Source organism: Notamacropus eugenii, chromosome 5, assembly GCF_028372415.1.
Source record: "Notamacropus eugenii isolate mMacEug1 chromosome 5, mMacEug1.pri_v2, whole genome shotgun sequence".
NCBI classification, from domain to species: Eukaryota; Metazoa; Chordata; class Mammalia; order Diprotodontia; family Macropodidae; genus Notamacropus; species Notamacropus eugenii.
Window position 1 is genome coordinate 296,329,709 of NC_092876.1, and position 22,244 is coordinate 296,351,952.

Below are 22,244 nucleotides of genomic sequence, written 5' to 3' on the forward strand. Positions count from 1 at the left end.
GATTAGTAACTATGACTTTGTAACTATGATAAGGTGGGAAAGTGGATAGTGTCAGTGCATTGCCCTTTCTTAAAAATGAACCATAACAACCCCATTCATCAGAGTACATTCCAGAATTGAAAGGGAACTCAGAAGTCACATCCTCCAATTTGCCTCTAAGCAGGAAGTCTTGTCATTTTAATTCACTTTGATTTAGCAGACATGTAACAAGTGTCTATTATGTGGGAATGTACTTGCTAGGCAATAGGAATAGAAAGACTGAAAAAAATGGTCCTTGTCCTCAAGGAGCTTATGGTCTACTAGAGAGAAAAAACTTATACTCAAAAAAAATCAAACAACTAAAAGAAGTGTTTATTAAAACTGTGTAACATACTAGGGATACAAAGAAATCAAAGTATCTGTTCCATTACCTATGTACTTATGTACAAATAAATACATTTGGGGTGGGGGTGGGGTTAGGCAGAAGAGAGTACTAGCAGATGGTAGGAATCTAGAAAGTTTGAAAGTTATTACTACTTGAGCAGAGCTGTGTAGGAAAAATAGGAATTCTAGACCCACCCATTTTCTGAACTTCCCTGTTTTTATTAAAAGCATCATCTTTCTACCACCCAGGTTCACAATCATGGAGTCATTCTTAACTCCTCATCCTTCCTCACCCCACACAATCAATCAGTTGTCAAGTTGTGTTCATTCTACCTCTACAACATCTCTTACACATATTTATGTGACCACCACTCTAGTTCAGATCCTCATTATCTCTCACCTGAACTAGTTGACCTTCTCTGTCTCCAGTCTCTTTCTTTCTCCAATCCATTCCCAACATAGCAGTCAAAATGATTTTCCTAAAGCATAGGTTTGTCCATATCATGACCTCAATAAATTTCAATAACTCCCTCTTTAGGGTCCCTCTAGGTGGGGCAGTAGATAGAGTGCAGTGCCTAGAGTTAGGAACACTCATCTCCTGGGCTCGAATCTGGCAACAGACATGGACTAGCTACATGACCTTGGGCAAATCATGTTACCCTGTTTGCCTCAGTTTCCTTATCTATAAAATGATAGGAAAATAGCAAACCACTCCAGTATTATTGCAAAGGAAACCCCAAATCAGGTCATGAAGAGTCAGACATGACTGAAAAACAACTGAAAACTTACAGTATATAGTATTTCTACAATGTTTTTAAAATAAAACACTGGATCAATGCTTCACCATCTGAAAACACCTGAATAATAATGACACCAACAAATGATGAGCAAAAGACTCCAACATAGCTATAAATAACTGGAACCATACAAACCTAATTCAGCAACAACAATATTATCATCACCATTCAAAAGTTTTTAATGATATATATATAATTATGATACTGTCTTATTAATATTAATTAAAGGAACATGAAATGTAGATAAGATACATATAACATGCATCTTATATGTGTAACATACATGCACATGTAACATATAATGTATATGTAACACATTAAAAGATATTGTACTATCTTTTCTACTACTTTGCTTTATAATTTTATTATATCATGAGTGACTTTACAACTAGACTATAAGCTCTTTGTGAACACAACCCTTATCTTTTATATTTATATCTCTCTAAAGTGCCCAGTATTGTGCTTCATATACATTATGTACTTGGTGACTGCTTATTAACTAGTCATAATTAATATTTTCCTTTAGTTATTAAATATACTTAATGATTTTTCACTGTTGTTATTAACTACAGTTGTAGTTAAGCTTCCCCCTTTCATAAATGGTTGTCTACTAAGTAGGTCAGTGCAATAAATGTAATGTTGGAGAGACCAGCATCTTCATGAGTATAATAATACTATTTAATCATCAAAAGTGACAAGCTCCAAGGAAATGAAATTAAAGGTTAGCAGAAGGGCAATGCATATAGGGCCTAAGTGGGCTTCACTATGTTGATTTGTGTAATGGAAGAGGTCTGAAAGATATCGTTCAGGAAATGTATGATCGGAAAGGGAAAGGAGCCAGTCATGTTGTGAGAGTGCGGGATGACAGATGGACAGTCTAAGCACTGTACTGGTAACCACACAACACATGGTTACCTAGAAGGTGGCCTCATGTGTATTGAGTAGCTGTTTTATGAGAAATGTATAAGGAATGGAAAAGAATCTCATGACATGAGAAGACTTGGATAAGTTCTGATCTGTTCCACTGAAATCGGTACCCCCATTGCTAAGATTATGGGTATAGTCAAATACAGAAGTACAATATTAAATGACATACAAAAGTGAATGTATCACCTTCTCTGCCAAAATCTGTCATTACTCTTAATTTTTTTTGGTGGTGGCATCATGATATTAAGGTTAAAAATCTCAAAGTAAACGGATATTTTCTTCCCACTTCTCCCCTTTCCTTCACCCTTTCTCAGTCCTCTTTCCTGCTACTTCCAATAGTGCGCAATGGCCTACTGTGGCTACCTCCCCAAATTCTCTCACACCTGACAGATATGACTTTTTTCTCAATCTTATTGTCCTTACCCTAGACGAACAGTCAGTAAGTAAAGCATGCCAAGTGCTGGGGATACAAATATGAAAAAAGAAAGACAGCACTAGCCCTCTAGAAGTTTACAATCCAGCACATGAAAGACAGCTGAAAAGAGAAGTGGACAAAAGGTCAGGGAAAGCACCCAGTGCAAGAACATGATCAAGTCTGGTCAAAAAAGTGCAGCTGCTGAACAATGAAGAAATGACTGGTCTGGGAGCCCTTTTGAAACTCAGGCTTTGGAAAGAATCTTTTTCTTTGCTCTCCAGGTCTCTAAGCCTCTTGGCAGAGGGGCAGAAGGCACTGAGGACACTGCTGAGGTATGAGTATCAAGGCTGACTCAGTCTTTCAGTATGATGAGCATCAAGGTGATGGAATATCCTGAGAGCATGATGGAATTGGTCAAAGGATGCAACTAGTGGGAAGAGGTCTGATCATGTCAAAAATGTCATGATCAAAACCTTTCAGCAATTCTTCAGGAGCATCATTAGCTTTCCATAATATGTCTCTAGATTCCCTTTCTACCTTGCTCTCATCCTTCTTTCTTTTGCTATGCTCCAGGCAATCTGGAGTCAATTCATCCCTACCCAAAATAAATTTCCTTATTTCTAGAGCTTTTATCATGTCATTTTCTGTACTTAAAATGCCCCTTTTCTCTTTACCAATCTCAACCAAATGAAATTCTACCAATTATTCAAGTCTCAGCTGAAATATTTTCAGCGCTAGCCATGTTTTTACTTTTACTTGGCCATGTGTTTGCCAGCCCCCCTGTGGCAAATTCCAGACTACAGAGCGTACCCTGTAACCTCCTGTCCTACATCCCATGGTCTTTTGACTAGTGAATGCCTCAGGTAACCCACACTATATCTAGCCTTGCCCAACCATGATTCACATTATATCCAGCCTCTCCTTGTCTGCCACTACTACTGAAAATGGTATGTCATGTCAATCTGTTCCACTATGGATCTCCTCATCATTCCAATGTCCTTACACACAATAATACTCATCCCTTGAAACTATTTAGCTATATATATGTTGCCTCTCTCAATTAGATATAAGTTGACTGAGGGCAGGGAATATTTTAGATTTTACATCCATATCCCCAGCCTTTAGCACAGTACTTTGCACAAAGTATGTGCTTCATGCTTTTTAACCCCATTCATTCAATCATTCCACAAAACTGTAACTGATGCTACTCAGCCTGAAGTTATTTCCTACTCCTTTTATTCCCCTAATATTTTTGAGAATATGTCCCTCATACATATCACAGTTTAACATGTATTTTACATGTATTTAACATGTGTTTGTTTACATTTCCTATCATCCCTTTCAATTTTGAGCTCTGTGAGAGATTGGGTCAAGCTTTTTCATCTTTGTGCCCTCCTTACTCCTTAACACAATATTCTGCTCATAGTAGGCAATTAATAAATGTGTTTTGAATTAATAATCAGTTACACAAAAAATAGAAGGGATGGGAAATTAAGTTGTAAACTCTTTCGATAGAAGGACCTATATCTTCTTTAACTTGCATGTTAAAAGAGATTAACATCATATACAATAAATGTTCCATTTTGATGGTGTCAGATCATCCAACTATATCAAATGCTCTTTCAGCATCTCAAGTCTCATTGTTAATACTAGTAGACAGAATGTTCCTTGATTCTGGCCCTAAACTAACTCATAGGCTAATTGAAAGCTCTTTCTCTTAGGTGAAATGAAAAATCTTGGAGTGTAAACACATACTATTCAACATATTATGGGTGTGCCTTAGCTATGAAGAAAATAACTAATGAGTCTATTTCTCCAGTCTCCCCATCAAATAAATGAAGTAGGAGAATGTGATCAAATGTTTCTCAGAAAAAAAAAAAAGTTCTGTGCATTTTCACATCCATACTTTTGTTTAGATTATTCCTTGAACCTAAACTTTCCTTTCATCTCTATCTACACAGAAACCACTCAGTTTCAGTTCCCACATTTACCAAAAAAGCATTTTCTGACCATTTTAATGCATGGTGATTTCTCCCTCCTATGAATTTACACTGAGAGACTGTATGATATAATGACTAGAGGGTTAAATTAGGAATTCACACCAAGGTCCAAGTGCCACCTCTGGCATATACCAATCACTCGATTGTAGGCAAGGTCCTCTCACTGCCATCAGTATAACTTCTAAGACCATAAGTTACAAAGATTAGCTTGATGAAGAGAGCTTCTTCCCTTAGAACTCTCTATTCTGATGAAATCATAGGTTCTAGCACCTTCCCATTCTCCTCTCTTTCCCACGTAGAAACATAATTCATAAAATCTTTATGCATATTACTCAGGTGATATTTAATCATACACAGCATTGTTACTTCTCATATATTATCATGATCATCTTATGTTAACTTTCATGTGTGTAGATCTTATTTCCCCAACTAGATTCTTAGTCCCTTGGAAAACAAGCATGTTGACTTATATGTGTTCTCAGGAATAGCTACCAGGTGAAAAAAGCTTCCCTGAAAGCAGTGGTTCTTAACATTGGGTCCATGACCATTTTTTTGTACTTGCATTTCAATTTAATGGGTTTTCTTTATAATCATACACATTTTATGTATTTAAAAAGATTATTCTGAGACAATGTGCGTAGACTTTGCCTGAATGAGAATGGGTCCATCTTATATGTACATACATATACATATACATATACATACATACACACACACACACATACAAAATAAAAAATCCTGCCTTAAAGTTAGTCAAAAATATTTATTAAGCACCTACTATGTACCAGGCACTGTTAAGATTCAGAAGTACAAGAAGAGGCAAAAGAAAGTCTCTGTCCTTTAGGAGCTCACAGCCTAATGGAAGAGACAACAAGCAAACAACCATATGCAATGAAGCTATATTTTGTGATAAGTAAGAAATAATTAATAGTAGGAAGGCACTAGAATTAAGAAGGGGTGAGAAATGCTTCCTGTAGAAAATAAGAATTTAACTGGGTAGAGATGAGGAGGGAGAAAATTGCAGGCATAGGATAGTAAGAGAAAATGCCTAGAGTCAAGGGATGAAGTATCTTCTTTATGAGACAGCAAGGAAGACGGTGACATTGGACCAAAGAGTACATGATGGGGAATAAAATGTAAGAAAAGTAGAAAGATGGGAGGTGCTGGGTTATACAGGGATTTGAACATAAAACAAAGAATTTCATATTTGATCATGTAGGTAAAAGGGAGCCAATGGAATTTACTGAATGGGATTGGTGGGAGAGGGGGGTAGAATGGCATGGTCAGACCTACCCCTTAGGAAATCACTTTGGCATTTGAATGGAGGATGGATGGAAGTGAGGAGAAACTTGAGGTACCAGAAAACTACTTCAATAGTCAAGGCATGAGATGATGAGGGTCTGCATGAACTTGTAACAGTATCAGAGAAGAGAAGGAGGAGCATTTGACAGATGTTGCAAAGGTGAATTGAATAGGTCTTGGCAACAGATTGGATATGGGGGGGTAAGAGATAGGAAGGAGTTGAGGATGGCACCTAGGTTGAGAGCCTCAGGGATTGGGAGGATGGTGTTACCCTCAATATGGGCACCTGTAAAGGTGAGTGAGTTTAATGAGAAATATAATGAATTATATTTTTGACACATTGCATTATGGTGGGCACCATATATCCTATCTGAGGTGTCTGAAAACAGTTGGAGATGGGAGATTTTAGGTCACCAGAGAGTTTAGAGCAAGACAGGTAGACTTGGGAATCATTATCATAGAGATTGTAAACAAAACCATGAAGTCTGATGATTACTAAGTGAAGTAGAATAAAGGGAAAAGAAAAGAGGGGATATCTACAATTAAAGGGTGGGATCTGGAAGAGAAATTAGCAAAGAAGATGGAGATACAGTGCTCAGACAGGCAGGAGGGATATCAGAAGAGAGTGGTTCCCAAAAAACCTCAGGAAGAGAGTATCAAGGACAAGAGGGTGGTCATCAGTATTAAACACTTCAGAGAGGTTAAAAAGGATGAAGATTGAGAAAGGGCCATTGGATGTGTCAGTTATGAGAGCATTAGCAGTTTTGGAGAGACTGATAGAGTGCCTAGGACATAGCCCGTGCTTAATATATTTTGAATGGAGAGATAGATGAATAAATGAGTAGTGTTGAGCATAACTGAAGCCTGAAAATAAAGAACTTTATGGGAATGGTTATGCAATTTCATCAGCACCTTCAAAATTATGTTGACTACTCAGTGCCCAGAAAAATATAAGGATTCAATCCTATATTTTTTGTTAATAAATCTATGGCAACCCCTGACTCTTGCTATTACTGCATACTGTATACTTTAACGCACACCAGGGCTCAGGATTAATGGTCCACTAAGTAGATGAAAATCATTTCATTCTGATAAATATTACTTCTGTACCGACACTGAAAATATCTACATCCATATTGCCTTACTGGACATGTGATTTAATTCTTTTTGATTGCTGTGCTGAACTAAACCAACTAAATGTCATAAAACCTACCATTTTAAATTAATAACTAGAAAACTTGTAAAATACTTTACATATATTAGCTCATCTGAGCCTTACAACAACTGTTATTTTAGGTGTTAATTTCATTTTACTTATAAGAAGAATGGGAGTAAGAATCTTTTCTAGGATCATACAGTTAAGAAGCATCAGAGGCAGAATTAGAACCCAGGTTTTTCTGTCTCCTAGAACAGCACTATATTCACTATATACACCACTGTTTCTCTCATTTTGGTAAATATAATCGAGATTCAGACAGGAAATGGCTTATTTCTATGGAAAGTGTATTCATCATGATAAGCTAGACAGCTTTAACCTGACAGCTTTTTAAAAATCACTTAAGTATATCACTTCGATTGCTATTTATTTAATTCATAAAAGACTATTTGTTTTGTGTTAAATGCAAAAAAAAAATTGCCTTATCAGAAACTGTGGCAAAAACTGAGATTTTATATGTTAGATTTTTTTTTAACCTGCTATTTGGGGTGGGGAGACTATTGAACAGTGAAATAACAATGACAAATAAAAACAACCCAAACAAACAAAAACTCCAAGATATCCCAACAGGATCTCCCTTTTGGTTCAGCTGGGACCTAGCCAGTTTCCATTTTCTAATATGATCCGTTCCATTACTCATACAATACTAACATTCCCATCTATGCAATTAAATCGAAATACCAAAATACCAACACAAGGAAACGAGACCATAGGAATCACTGAAACGTGTCGTGTTTTGAGACAACAGAAATATTTTTAGCTCATCTCTTCTATTGAGACTTAGTTTCCACTTTTATTCCAACCTGTAAGCTTCCCTTCTGTTACAATATTTCCGTCAATTCTCTCTATTCCCTCTGTGTTTCTCCTCATTCTATACAAGTGGAGGGAGGGCCCTTTCCTTGATGCCAAACCTCTGAGAGACAATAATAAAATTGCTATTTTGAAAATGGTCCTACAAATTTCATGTACTATAATTGATAATCTCACAGTGTATCACTGGACACCAGACATTATTTTCTTAGCTCAATTAATCTCATTAACCTCAAGAATTTTAATTAACTTTACTGAAGTCAACACAGTCTGCTTATATTTAGCAGGATTGTTTGGAGACATACAATAAAAATTAAAACTAGGTTGTTAAGTCTCCAGCCTCATTAACAGTGCAAAAAGTAATTAGCAATATCTTTTTTTTTTTTTTGGTGAGGGCAGATTTTGGGGAAAACATCTGCACAATTAATTTTCCTGTGTTAGTCAATAAATTAGAAAAAGAGGTTATACACAGTAATAATACATTTTAACCTGATTTATGTCAATAATCAAAACTAATAGGAATAAGGACTCAAATTGTGGTTTCACAGCTCTATGAAACTCCTGAGTGAGGAAGTGCAGGTCACACTTTACAGTTTAGGTTCTTTAAGAACTGACTATGGTACTGGGAAGTTAAGTGACTTGCCAGGGGTCACATAACCAGATACGTCAGAGACAGGACTTGAACTCGTCTTTTGTAGCTTTTAAGCTAGAACTCTGTTCACTTGTTCCATGCTAGCTCTTATTTAAACTGAATACATATTAATTTGGGAAATGTCTTTAAATTGTGTGAGGTAAATTTTTTGTCACAAATTCACAAAAGTCTAAAAATATTGCTGTGGAAATATATGTTCATATAATTTTGAACTTAAAACTGAAAACTTAAATTTAAAAAATTGGATAGAAAAGTACTGGAGTATGTATATGGTTCACTTGTTTTCTTCAAACACACCTTTTGAAACCATGAGAAAATTTAGCCTGCAGGTGCAAGCATCACTCTTAACATAGCTTCTCAAAGAAAATAACTGAGAGATTATATTCAAATCAAATTGTATTTTTCCCTATAGTTTATTGGCAGAGAAACATTTTATATAAGTAGAAAAGATCAGACATCAGTAATGCTAAATTTCTCTGTCACTATGAAGAATTACAGTTTGCAGCACTTTATTATGGCATACTCCTACACCAAACCTTTTTTTATTTTTATCTGTACATTATATTTATGCTTCATGAATGCTTTCTTTCTTAGCAACTGAAAAATTAGGTCATAATGATGAACATTATCAAAGCTGCAGTTTCTCCCTTATGAAAAGTGGTACATATATTTGCAGACAGCTTTTTTATGAACTCTTATAATGTTTTACCAGAGCTCCATGTATTCAATTATCATCTATATACAGATAATGTTCTAATTTACTTTTCTGTCCTTCAGTTTACCTTCCAAAGTAGCCTGAATGTGGATTTTAGGATCATAGATTTAGAACCAAAAAGGACCATAGCAGCAAATGAGTTCAATCTCATTTTTCAGATAAGGAAACTGAGGGACAAATGATTTACCTAGAGTCATATCTTCTGAGATTTAATCCTGAATCCATGACTCTATCTATGATTTCACACTATCTCTCTAATGTATCTAATCATCTTAAGTAACTAAAAGAAATTACTATTCACCTTTTCATTCCTCTATATCCTAAGTCTTTTGGTGAGAGAGTTCACAGCCAGCTCCCCTCAACCAGTTGACTTACAAAACAATGTTGACCCAGACAAGTGAGCTTCTTGATGCAGAAGGAAAGCAGTTATGGAGAATGAATTTCAGTCAGCCCAATCATAACATTTATCTTTTAAGGGGTATTGAGAGCAGGCAATGATAAATCCTTTTAGAGAACCCAGATATGTTCTAACGCTAAAGGGATAGAGTTTTAAATTGACACTTGTAATGGATATGAATGAAGAGATAACTTCTATGTGGCCTGGGTAAGATAAGTCTACCAATAGCATCAGGGAAAGGACATCCACTGCAAATGGACTTCCAGTCATATACCAATCTATGCAGAGTTTGGGACAGAGAGATGATTGGGAATTCTGAGGTTCCAGAATGCATCAGGGCAATTCTAAAAATCACTCAATACTTGAATGAAAATTCTTTCTTCTACTACAATTTGAGAGGTGAGGCAAGAACTGAGCTTGCACAGTTTGGATTGTCTACTATTGGGCTAGGCCTGATGAGGACCAAAGTAAAGTCCACAGATTGAGATTCACATAGTGGACTGGGGTTTGATATTAAGATGATTATGCTACCTTATTGACTGTACACTTCATAAAACAAATAATGTGTATAAGCAATGGCCTTGGAGTCAGGAAGGCCTATGGTCCAGGCCTGCCTCTGATATGTTCTAGCTGAATGACCATGGGCAAATTGGTTGACCTCTCAGTTCCCCAGAAAACTCTTTGAGACTAAAAGTTTCAAACTAGTTGCTGATTTATTGTGGTAGGGGAAACTATTACACTAGGAATTATCTAATATCAAATTTCTAGATCTAAATGCTACCTACTCCATAAAACAAAAACAAAAATGTCACTGAAAAGCCATTTCCAACTGAACAGACTATGTGTCTGATAGTACTGAACCATAGGGACAGGTACTTGAGTGAGCTGTCCTTTGAAGAGATTTCATTGAACACCCCTCCAAAAAAAAGTCTAACTTGGTTACTTTGTCCTTTAAGTATCTTTACTTTGTATTCCCAATTCTCAGGGACTGACCAAAATAGAAGATTTTTTTTCCTATTTCATGTCAGTGTGAATGAAGAAACATAGATCTGTGATATCTATAGTGGACTGAGGTCTCTCTTATCTAGGCTGCTGCTTAAGGTAGCATGCAGTCTGTCCCTGGCTCACCCTCAAAGACAGGTAACAGGGCATGGTGGATAGGGCACTGGAATTGGTGCCTCAAAGACCTGGGTTTAAATCCCACCTTAGATACCTACTGGCTATATGACCCTTGGTTTGCCGCTTAATCTCTGTTTGCCTCAGTTGTCCAGTTGTGAGAATTAATTCTTGATCATGTATTTTATATTTAATTTTACTCTGTAAGCAATTTTATTCTCTAACCATACTCTGTATTCTATGTAACAAGCCTAAACCTCTTCTCTGATTCTGAATAAAGATGCTCAGTGAGGTCAAAGGTTTAGTCTTCCATTCTCTGAAGTTAGATACCAAAGGCTTAAGCTTTCCTACAATCACTATTAAAGAAAAACTCTGTTTACAATGTTTTCATAAAAAACTATAGCAGCATTTCCCACAAGGTTTGTGTGCTATTCTTATGAAGCAAGACTAAATAACCTTGTCCCATCTTTAGCAATTAAAAAAATGGTCTTACCCAATCCCTCAGTCGCCAATGAGTCTACATATCTGGAGCCCTATCAGTGACCTCAGGATGAAGCTGGCCCATAAAATTCACAAAAGCCTTCCTTAGAGACAGAGAGTGTTGATCTTCATCCCATGTGTATGCAATGCCCACTTTCTTTAATTTAATCAGTCATAATTCCTCACCCTTGTGATGCTGGCCAATTACATGATTTTTGTTCGGTTTTTTGTTCCAGGCTTATAAAAAATGGATTGCATATTCAATTTGGGGTCTTTGGCCAAAGAAAGTACCATTGACGCATCCTTTTTAAATAAGTTTGGCACCCTAGTAATAAACTTATCTTGCTTGAAGAATTGTCTCAGTTTGCCTTTTTGTCAAATTTCACATGCAACACCATCTGTTCAACGAGAAGGTTAAGATTCAGTGCTCTCTGAGGTTGCTTCTAGTTCTAAATATAATATCCTAAAAGCTTTTCCTGAGTGGTAAGATTTAGCCTATGTCTTTTGAGAATCAGGATAGCTTCCATATCTTGAAAAGGTACCCAGTAAAAGGGAAGGTTCTTGCAGACAGAGACTGTTCCGTTTTTCCATTTATATTCTCAATGCTTTACAAAGTAACATGTAAATTTTAGGTGACAATAAATATCTGCTGTGATGTCGGGGACTGAGGCCCCCCACCTGTACCTCCTCTAACCTGCTTGCTTTCGTCCCGCCTGAGAAGAAAAACCGCACCCCACGATCCCGTGGAGAGATAAGAGAAGGGACTGCCTGAGGCTATGCAAACATACCAATGCGGGACCTGGTGAAGCAGTAGATGTTATGTAAACACAGATAGCCAAAGTACGATGTCCTAAGATAGAGCTGGCCCACCACGGAATTTGCTTGGAATCTCTTTGTCTTTTCTCTATATAAGTTTGCAACCCTGATAATAAAATCAGACCTTGCTTACCACCCTTTTGGTCTCACTCCTCTTTTCACCCATCCCCTTCAGGTAGGCGTTCTCCTCGATCCCCCCACTCATACTTGCCCTGCAGGTCAGGGCAAGTGGCGCCCAGACGTGGGGCTCGAGGTCCGGACTTCTGCCAGGCGGACCAACATTGAGAGACGATTCGTCGCGACCCCTTCCTTCTCATCGCTCATGAAGAGCCCCTGCGTTTTGGTAAGTTGAGTTTCGTCCGCCTCATTCTAATCATGGGTTCCAACCTTTCCAAGGAACAGGTCTTTATCCATGACCTTAAGCATGCCCTTAAGGATAGAGGAGTTAAGGTTAAGAAAAAGGACTTAGTGAACTTCTTTCTTTTTGTTGATGAGGTCTGTCCCTGGTTTATTGTTAACGGGCCGGACATCCATCCGGGCAAGTGGCAAAAGGTTGGGAGAGAGCTTAATAAGAAATTGCAAACTGAGGGCCCGGAGGCCATCCCCCCTTCTGTCTTTTCCTATTGGGGAATCATTAGAGACATAGTGGAATCCGCCTCCAGAGATCCGGGTGAGCGACAGCTCCTTTCGGTGGCAGAATTTTGCTTGCGCCCTTTGTCACGGGCCGCCTCTGTTAAGTCACTAGAGCGCCCCTTACCACGGGCGGCTCCTGTAAAATCACTACCTTCAATAGCCAAAAGTCCCCCAAGGCCCCCGTCCGTGGTCATTGATATTCCGCCAGAGCCACCAAAGCCCATTTATCCTCCCCTCCCTACAGGGCCCCGCCCTACAACCGAGTCCCTAACTTTCCCTATTATTACTAAACACAAGACCCCTCCCTTAAAGAATCCTGACCCTGATACGTTAGATCCTGGGGATGAAGCGGAACTTGAGGATGAGGCTGCCCGATATAATGATCCCGATTGGCCTGCTCTTCAACATTTGCTTCCTCCTTACTTATCCCAAACCTGCGCCCCTGTACTTTTGCCCCCTGTTCCCACTCCCTCAGTCCTTACCAATGCTAGACACCAACTTTCCACCCAGGTTAAGGAGCTCCGAGAAGTCTTAGACCTACAAAAGCAATATGTACAGCTCTCCTCGGAGTTGAGTTCCCTGCAGCACTCCCTCCAGAGCTCAGTCATTCTTTCTCCCAGTAAGCCTCAGTCGACCAAGGACCCGTCCAACAGGACTGGCGCTAAGACTAAAAACTCAAAAGAAGCGCAGCCCATGATGTTCCCCGTTATAACTCGGTCCCGCCGACTTGGGCCCCCACAAACCCCTGGGGCGGGTGAACTTACAGACTCCTCCGCGAGTGAGGGAGAGGAGGAGGAAGAGGAAAAGAATAAGGAGGAGGAGGAGGAGGAAGAGGAGGGAGAAGAAGGGCAGAGCAGTAGGAAGGCGGAACGGGAATGGCCGGAATACCGAAAATTGCATTTCAAGGGGCTTAAAGATCTCAATGCCGCTGTTAAGGCATATGGCCCCAATGCCCCTTTCACCCTCTCCGCCCTTGAGGCCATGTCCCGTGGAGGGTATCTTTTGCCGGCGGAGTGGCTCCGCGTGGTTCGAGCTGTTCTCTCACGGGGACAATTTTTGACGTGGAAAGCCAACTTCTATGATCGTTGTCAATCCACGGCAAAGAACAATGGGAAGTCCCCCAACTCCCCCGCTTCAAAATGGACCTATGAAAAGCTGAGTGGTCAAGGCAAATATGCAGGTGAGGCCAAGCAACGCCGCCTTCCCATAGGTCTCTTGGCGCAAACCGCCAACGCGGCATTTGCCGCCTGGCGCGCTTTACCAACCCCTGGTTCTCCTCTTGCCCCGCTTAATAAAATAATACAAGGGACTCAGGAGGACTTTTCTGAATACGTTAGCAGGCTCCTGGAGGCCACCGAGCGGACCCTCGGTCAGGAGGCCTCTAAGGATCAGCTTGTGAGGCGTCTGGCATATGAGAACTCCAATACTGCTTGTCGCTCTGCCTTGCGCGGGAAATGGAGGGATAAAACCCTAGAGGAGATGATCCGCCTCTGCAGAGACATAGATCCTTTTACTACGAAAATATCCCAGGCTGTACATTTAGCTGTCGGGGCGGCTCTCCAGCCGGGGGACTCCCAGAAGGAGTGTTTCCGCTGTGGGCAACCCGGTCACTTTGCCCGGCAGTGCCCCAGCTCGCCAGATACCCCCCCTCCTCCAACCCAAAATAGGGGTTCTCAACCTTCCACCCTCTGCCCCAGATGCAGGAAAGGGAAGCACTGGGCGAACACTTGTCGCTCCGCGACAGATGTCAATGGCCACCCCCTGCAGGGAAACGGCCGGAGGGGCCAGCCCCGGGCCCCCCAGCCGATCCCCGTCCCGCGGGCCTCGGGGACCAGCCCGCCCACACCCAACTCTACAGAGCCACTTCAGGAAGCGCAGGGGTGGACCTGTGTGCCGCCTCCACCACAATATTGACCCCTGAAGGTGGGGTGCATGTAATTTCTACAGGCATCTTTGGCCCCCCGCCCCCCAATTTTTATTTTTTTATTCTTGGTCGTGCTTCCACTACTATTAATGGCCTTCTAATCCACCCCTCCATTGTTGACGGTGATTATATGGGGGAAATCCAGATACTTGCTTCAACCCTACAGGGACCCCTCACTGTCTATCAGGGGCAACGCCTTGCACAGGCTCTCCCGCTCCCCCTACAAACCCCATACCCTGCCCTCACCACCGTTAGAGGCCACTCCAAGCCCGGGTCCTCAGACATCTATTGGGTTCAGGCCATTTCCCAGGACCGCCCCATGCTTATGCTTACCATTCAAGGCAGATCTTTTGAAGGAATATTAGATTCCGGAGCTGACTCAACTGTTATTTCAAAAGATAGCTGGCCGCCTTCTTGGCCCCTTCAACCATCCATGACGCACTTACAGGGCATAGGCCAGTCCCATTATACTCTACAGAGTTCCCAATGGTTGCCCTGGCAAGACAAGGAGGGAAATAAAGGGACTGTCCGGCCTTTTGTGGTCCCCGGCCTACCTGTCAACTTATGGGGAAGGGATATTCTTTCTCAGATGGGGATAATTATGTGCAGTCCAAATACAGTTGTAACCCGTCAGATGGTCTCCCAGGGATTTCTCCCAGGGAAAAGGCTAGGCAAAAGAGGGCAAGGACAACCGTCCCCAATTGTTGCTGAAGGGAGGAAAGGGCGAGCAGGCCTTGGCTTTGAAGGCCCAGATAATCAGAACCATTTTTTCGTGAGGGCCACGGGTCCTCCTGCACTCCAGGCAGATAGGATCTCGTGGAAAAATGACCTACCCGTCTGGGTAGACCAGTGGCCCTTACCCAAGATAAAGCTGGAAGCAGCGTTCGCTTTAGTGCAGGAGCAATTAGCTGCAGGGCACATAGAACCGTCCACATCCCCGTGGAACACGCCCATTTTTGTTATCCAGAAAAGGTCAGGTAAATGGCGGCTCTTACATGATTTGCGGGCCGTCAATAAAACTATGGTTCCTATGGGGGCCCTTCAACCTGGGCTCCCCTCTCCTGTAGCCATACCACAAGGTTTCTCTAAGATTACAATTGACCTTAAGGATTGCTTCTTTTCCATTCCCCTCCACCCCTCCGATTGCCAGCGCTTCGCTTTTAGTGTTCCTATTACCAATTGTGTGGGCCCTTCCCCGCGTTTTCAGTGGAAAGTCTTGCCACAAGGCATGGCTAATAGCCCTACGCTGTGCCAAAAATATGTAGCACAAACAATTGACCCTTTTCGCTTGCAGTATCCCAAGCTTTATATCATCCATTATATGGACGATATCCTCCTTGCAGGTTCAGATGATGAGGAATTGACCCAGGTATCACAGGAGCTCATTAGGGCATTGGAAAATCGGGGCCTTAAAATTTCCCCCGATAAAATACAAACCTACCCCCCACAGCTCTTCTTGGGGTTTGAACTTTTAACTAATCGCATTCTCTCCCAGAAGGTTCGCTTGCGAGTAAGTCACCTTTGTTCCCTTAATGATTTCCAAAAGCTTCTGGGAGAATTGAATTGGCTTAGGCCTTATCTTAAGCTCACTACGGGGGAATTGAGACCCTTGTTTGATATTCTAAAAGGAGACTCCGACCCAAATTCACCCCGTTCTCTCACGCCGGAGGCCCGTAAGGCCCTTGCCTTAATTGAGCAAGCTATTCATGATCAACATATTGGGTATTACGCTCCTCTAAAACCTCTTTGGCTCTTAATTTTTTCTACCGCTTTTTCCCCCACTGGATTATTGTGGCAGGAGCATCCGTTGTTTTGGATTCATATGCCAGCCACACCTACAAAGATCCTCCCCTCCTACCCGCATTTAACGGCTGGCCTCCTGCGCCTAGGGCGAGAGGCAGCCCTTCGGCTTTTTGGTCGGGAACCAGATCATATTGTCTGCCCCTACACCGCTTCACAGATTCAATGGCTGCTTCAGAATGATGACGATTGGGCAGTTAACTGCATTTCCTACCCAGGGATTATAGACAATCATTATCCCTCAGACAAGCTTGTCCAGTTCTTTCAGAAAACACCTGTTGTCTTCCCAAGGATTACCAAGGCGGAGCCCATCAGAGGCGCCCATTTGGCGTTCACTGATGGATCCGCCACAGGGAAGGCAGCCTTGAGTGTTGATGGAAAGGCCACCTCTTTTGACACACCCTTCATCTCTGCGCAGCTGGTGGAACTTGCAGCGGTCATCAAGGTTTTTGAATCTGTTCCGGGTCCTCTCAATATTTATACTGATAGCTCCTACATTGCACATTCGGTCCCTCTATTGGAAACTGTCCCGTATATTCGTCCCTCCACTAATGCGTCTCCTCTTTTTGCCACTCTTCAGCTTCTAATCCTCTCCCGCAAGCACCCCTTTTTCATTGGACATATTCGTGCCCACTCCGACCTCCCCGGTCGCCTTTCTGAAGGGAATGATCAGGTTGATCAGGCAACTCGTCGCATTTTACTTGCGCTGTCTACCTCTCCTGTTGCTGCTGCCACGCAAGCCCATAAGCTGCATCACCTTAATGCCCATACGCTTCGTCTCAAGTTCCCTATCACCCGGGAACAAGCCAGACAGATCGTGAAACAGTGCCCTGGCTGCCTGACTCTTCTCCCTGAACCTCATACTGGCATCAATCCCCGAGGTCTCATTCCCGGGGAGCTTTGGCAAATGGATGTCACTCATTACCTCCCTTTTGGTCGGCTTAAATATATTCATGTGTCCATTGATACCTTCAGTGGTTTTATCTTTGCCACCTTGCAACCTGGAGAGGCCACCAAGCATGTCATTAATCACCTCATTAGTGCCTTGGCAGTCCTCCCGCAGCCCAAAATTCTTAAGACAGATAATGGCCCCGGCTACACTAGCTCTTCTTTCAGATCCTTTTGTACACAACTACATATTAAGCATGTAACTGGCATACCCTATAATCCTCAGGGGCAAGGAATTGTGGAAAGGGCCCATCAAACATTGAAAAACATGGTCCTGAAATTACAGTCAGGGGGGGAAGTTCTTTATCCCAGAGCTGGCAATGCCAAAACGTTGCTCAATCACGCCCTTTTTGTTTTAAATTTTCTCACCCTTGACGCTGCGGCAAAGAGTGCAGCAGACCGCCTTTGGCATTCCTCTACGGCCCAAACCTACGCTCAGGCAAAATGGAAAGATCCCCTTCTTGGCAAATGGCAGGGCCCTGATCCTGTGTTAATCTGGGGCAAAGGCCATGCTTGTATTTATGATTCAAAGTGCCAAAATGCTAGATGGTTGCCTGAAAGGCTGATCAAGTTGATGGACAAGCCAGATGCTTACAATACCGTCCAGGGGACTACACCTCCCTGAGACACATCTGTTTTTCTTTTCCTGTTTTTCAGGAGATGACAATTCTAGCATTTCTCCTCCTGCTCCATGGAAGCCACGGCGGTTTTCAATCTCCCAACCCAGCAGCGCTTAGCCGTACCCTCTTTGGGAGCCCTTGTGACTGCGGTGGGGGTGTGGTCACTGTCCGCCCTAACACCTACACGAGAACGATCGATTGTACGGACAGGACGGCCTACCTCGCTTACCGTCATACAGCCACAGGCATCTCCAAACAATCTTGGGAATGCGTAAGAAAACCCCGAGTCATCCCTCCAAATGGTGACCAGCCTGGGCCCTGCCCCACTGATTGCAAGTACCTTGAGGCCTTGCACTCTACATGCTACAGCTCCACCCAGCAGTGTAGTAGTGCCTCAGGGACAGTATATCTTACTGCATTGCAGGAGAGGGAATACGCTGGCTCTGTTGGGGGTGATTGGGGACTAAACCCCAGCTCTCGTGGTACCACTAACAAACATGCTCAGGCTTCTTGCCGCAAGGAAAATATTGGAAAGAATGTCTGTTGGCCCCCCCGCGCACCCGTCCACATTTCTGATGGGGGTGGCCCCACGGATCAGATTAGAGAATTTGAGGTAAGGGAACGTATAAACGAGATTGTTAGAAGCATGTACCCCCCTGTTCATCATCACCCGCTCGCACTGCCAAAATCCAGGGGGACGGACCTCGATGTCCAGACCTCGGAAATTCTTGAAGCTACGCTCAAGGCTCTTAATTTTTCTAATCCCGAATTAGCAACAAATTGTTGGCTGTGCATGGCCCTTGGCATGCCTATGCCCCTAGCTATTTTGTCTAAAAATGGTTCTACTTCTACAAATTGCACCCTCAGCCCGCCTTTTAGGATTCAGCCCGTAGTTTTCCGTCCCTCCCCCTGTATTCAAGCCCCATTCCGGAACTCTACCTTCGATATTGATGTTGGCTTCGCGACCTTTGCCAACTGCTCTGAAATCCTTAATCACACTTTTCAGGAACCCCTCTGCCCACTAACAGGTCAACTCTTTGTCTGCGGGGGCAATATGGCCTACTCTGCCCTCCCCCAGAATTGGACAGGACTTTGCACACAAATATCAATCCTCCCCGATATTGACATTATTCCAGGGGATGAACCTGTCCCACTGCCCAGTCTAGATTACATTGCTGGGAGACCTAAGAGGGCCGTGGTATTTATCCCCCTTCTTGTGGGACTCGGAATAACGGGGGCGCTTGCCACCGGCACGGCCGGTCTGAGTGTCGCCGTAGACTCCTATACAAAATTGTCCCATCAATTGATTAATGATGTGCAAACCCTCTCGGGGACTATAAATGACCTTCAAGACCAGATTGATTCTCTGGCAGGAGTTGTTCTTCAAAATAGGAGAGGCCTAGATTTACTAACGGCAGAACAAGGGGGAATTTGTTTAGCCTTACAAGAAAGGTGTTGCTTTTATGCAAACAAATCTGGGATAGTTCGGGATAAAATCAAAAAACTACAGGAGGATCTGGTTAAAAGACGCAAAGAACTTTTCGAAAATCCCCTCTGGAGTGGCTTGAATGGAGTCCTCCCATATCTCCTCCCTCTCCTTGGACCCTTGATTGGTCTCCTCCTACTTCTTTCTTTTGGGCCCTGGGCTTTTAGTAGACTAACCTCTTTCATTAAAACGCAGATTGAGGCTTCTCTTAAAAGCCCTATCAATATCCATTATCATCGCCTGGCACTTCTGGAGAACCCTGCAGACAACGAGGAGGACGGACTTCAGTTCTCCAAGCTTGTGCAGTCAGAGTCCCGTTGCATGCGGTGGTGGAAGGCCTTTAGGGGATAAACACGGAGCGGCAGCTGTGAGAGTGCCCATGACGGGAATATTGAGGCCCCATATATCAGGATCATAGGCGCGGCTGCAGTTGTTCCCTATGACGGGAGTAGAGCAAGGCCGTGGCTGTTCGGCCACGTAGATCCCCTTGCTTAGCCTAAGACAGGGTCATCTGCCGAAAAAGCGCTCTGAATATGGAAACCAGCCTCATAGCCTAAGACAGGCCTCTCACCCGCCCGCATATTTTAATTTCAGTCCGCCCGCATGTTTTAATTTTAGTCAAAAGGGGGACATGTCGGGGACTGAGGCCCCCCACCTGTACCTCCTCTAACCTGCTTGCTTTCGTCCCGCCTGAGAAGAAAAACCGCACCCCACGATCCCGTGGAGAGATAAGAGAAGGGACTGCCTGAGGCTATGCAAACATACCAATGCGGGACCTGGTGAAGCAGTAGATGTTATGTAAACACAGATAGCCAAAGTACGATGTCCTAAGATAGAGCTGGCCCACCACGGAATTTGCTTGGAATCTCTTTGTCTTTTCTCTATATAAGTTTGCAACCCTGATAATAAAATCAGACCTTGCTTACCACCCCTTTGGTCTCACTCCTCTTTTCACCCATCCCCTTCAGGTAGGCGTTCTCCTCGATCCCCCCACTCATACTTGCCCTGCAGGTCAGGGCACTGTGAGGTTGTTAAATCAAAGATATGACATTCCTCTTTCAAATATCAGCCTTTACCTTTAAGCTATTCAGATGGCTCTGGAGGAGAAGTGAGGCTGGTGACCTGCACAGCCCTCCCTCACTCAAAACAAAGTCAAGTGCAAGTCATGTCATCATTTCTCTGACGGCACGGTCTTCGGCAATGAAGGACAAACACAATTATATAATTTAAGACACTAGCTAAACTGCAAGACTTCACCAAGATACTCAATAGTCTTAAAGGTTCCTGACAAACAACTACATTATTAGTCAAATTAGTCATCACTTTCAGTATAACTTTAATAAGTTATGATTCGTTGCTATACCCACATTTCCTGAGGAATATTAAAGAGTAAATAAAATGTTATGTTAACAAAACATTTAAGAATTTAATGAATGCCTATTGATATTAATATTCAAACATATAACATAGGCTAGAAGAAACTAATGTAATAATAATACCTTTTAATCATGGCTTGCCCCAGGTGACTTTTCATACAGAAAACCTTGCGCGTCTGAATGCCCACACCACAGGTGGCTTCTCCACTCCAGGTACTGGTTGCATTAAGGGCCGTTATCAGGGCATCTTCAGAGCAGGGACCCCAAGGCAATGTCTCCCAATAGAACTGTGTACAAGAATGATCATTGCATAAACGATATTCTTGTAGCGCCTGAAGAGGAGGACATGGTTTTCCACCTGTATGAGGCAAAAGGAAGAAAGAATAATTGAATTCCCATATCTATATCATCTATATCTACATATATCTTTCTATCTATCTATCTACCTAGATGGGTCAAGGTAACCTTAGGAATAAAGTCCCGTCAGTCAAGGCAAGGACAGGGTCTCTGAATTTGTGCCACATAAGTCACTTTAAGGCAATGTTTCTTTTCTTAAAACAAAATGATAAAAATGAGGCTTTTACCTCTCATAGAAGAGATAATATTTATTAAATATGTATCAAGTAGTAGACTTTTAATAAATGTTTATTCCCTCGGATTCCCTCTTACTGCACTATACTACTTTACTCTTAGAATCAATTTCATATGTAAATGATCTATCATGATGGACTAAACATAACGGATATGCTGCAAGGTAATCATGGGAAAAGCTTTTTACTTGCATTTACCAGACTCTGCCACCTGTGTGACTGTGGGCAAGTTCACTTAACCAAATTTGTCAAGCCTCAGTTTCCTAATCTGTAAAATGATAGCAGAAGAACTAGATGTAGTCTAAGATCCCTTCCAGCTGTGATTCTTGGATCTCATGAATCATAAATATAACTCCCCAGTATACACAGACAATGATTAAAGATAACAATCGTCACTGAAATTGCAAAAAAATTGAATATGACCAAATGAAAATAAAATGAATTTAAAGAATTGTTTCTCTCCCTCAAAGAAAAAAGAAAAAGAAATAAAGAAAAAAAAATTCTCTTTTCCCAGAGATTTTAAAGGGCCTCAGATCCACCTAAGCCCTGAAACTGCAATTTCAAAGTCCAAAAGTATCTGCTACACATTTGCCTTCAAGTGCCCAGTCTTAAACCACAAAATAATACCTGACAGTGCACTATCCACTGGCAAAGAGACCAGACAGATGTGCATTCTTACACTCCTGGGTGAGTCAGACAATCCAATTTCATTACTGGCTTTTCTTCTGCTTTTTTTTTTTTGTATCCATGTAAAAAGTGGTATTTATCTAAAAGTATTGATCTTCTCCTCTGATTACACACTATAATGTTTTATTCAGTGGACTGAAAGCTCAGGAAGATTTGTGACCTTGGCTTGTTCCT

At 42.1% G+C, this 22,244-nt stretch overlaps 2 protein-coding genes across 3 annotated transcripts in view; one reads left to right on the top strand and one right to left on the bottom strand.

Moving 5' to 3' along the window:
- Nucleotides 1–22,244, bottom strand: part of THSD7B (thrombospondin type 1 domain containing 7B) — a 1,192,820-nt gene that overhangs the window by 572,467 nt on the left and 598,109 nt on the right. For both annotated transcript variants that reach the window (XM_072613204.1, XM_072613205.1), the window contains one exon: nucleotides 20,917–21,151. In XM_072613204.1, the coding sequence (XP_072469305.1) occupies nucleotides 20,917–21,151 (235 nt within the window). The remainder of the gene's footprint in view (nucleotides 1–20,916; nucleotides 21,152–22,244) is intronic.
- LOC140506242 (syncytin-1-like) lies at nucleotides 11,850–20,345 on the top strand. Its single transcript, XM_072613203.1, has 2 exons — nucleotides 11,850–12,349; nucleotides 17,969–20,345. Exons 1-2 carry the CDS (start codon nucleotides 12,329–12,331, stop codon nucleotides 19,766–19,768), a joined length of 1,821 nt encoding a protein of 606 aa, XP_072469304.1. The 5' UTR covers nucleotides 11,850–12,328; the 3' UTR covers nucleotides 19,769–20,345.

Coding starts and splice junctions, on each gene's coding strand:
- LOC140506242 (XM_072613203.1), top strand. CDS start 12,329: ATGAAGAGCCCCTGCGTTTTG. Junction 12,350..17,968: donor TGAAGAGCCCCTGCGTTTTG/GTAAGTTGAGTT, acceptor CCTGTTTTTCAG/GAGATGACAATTCTAGCATT.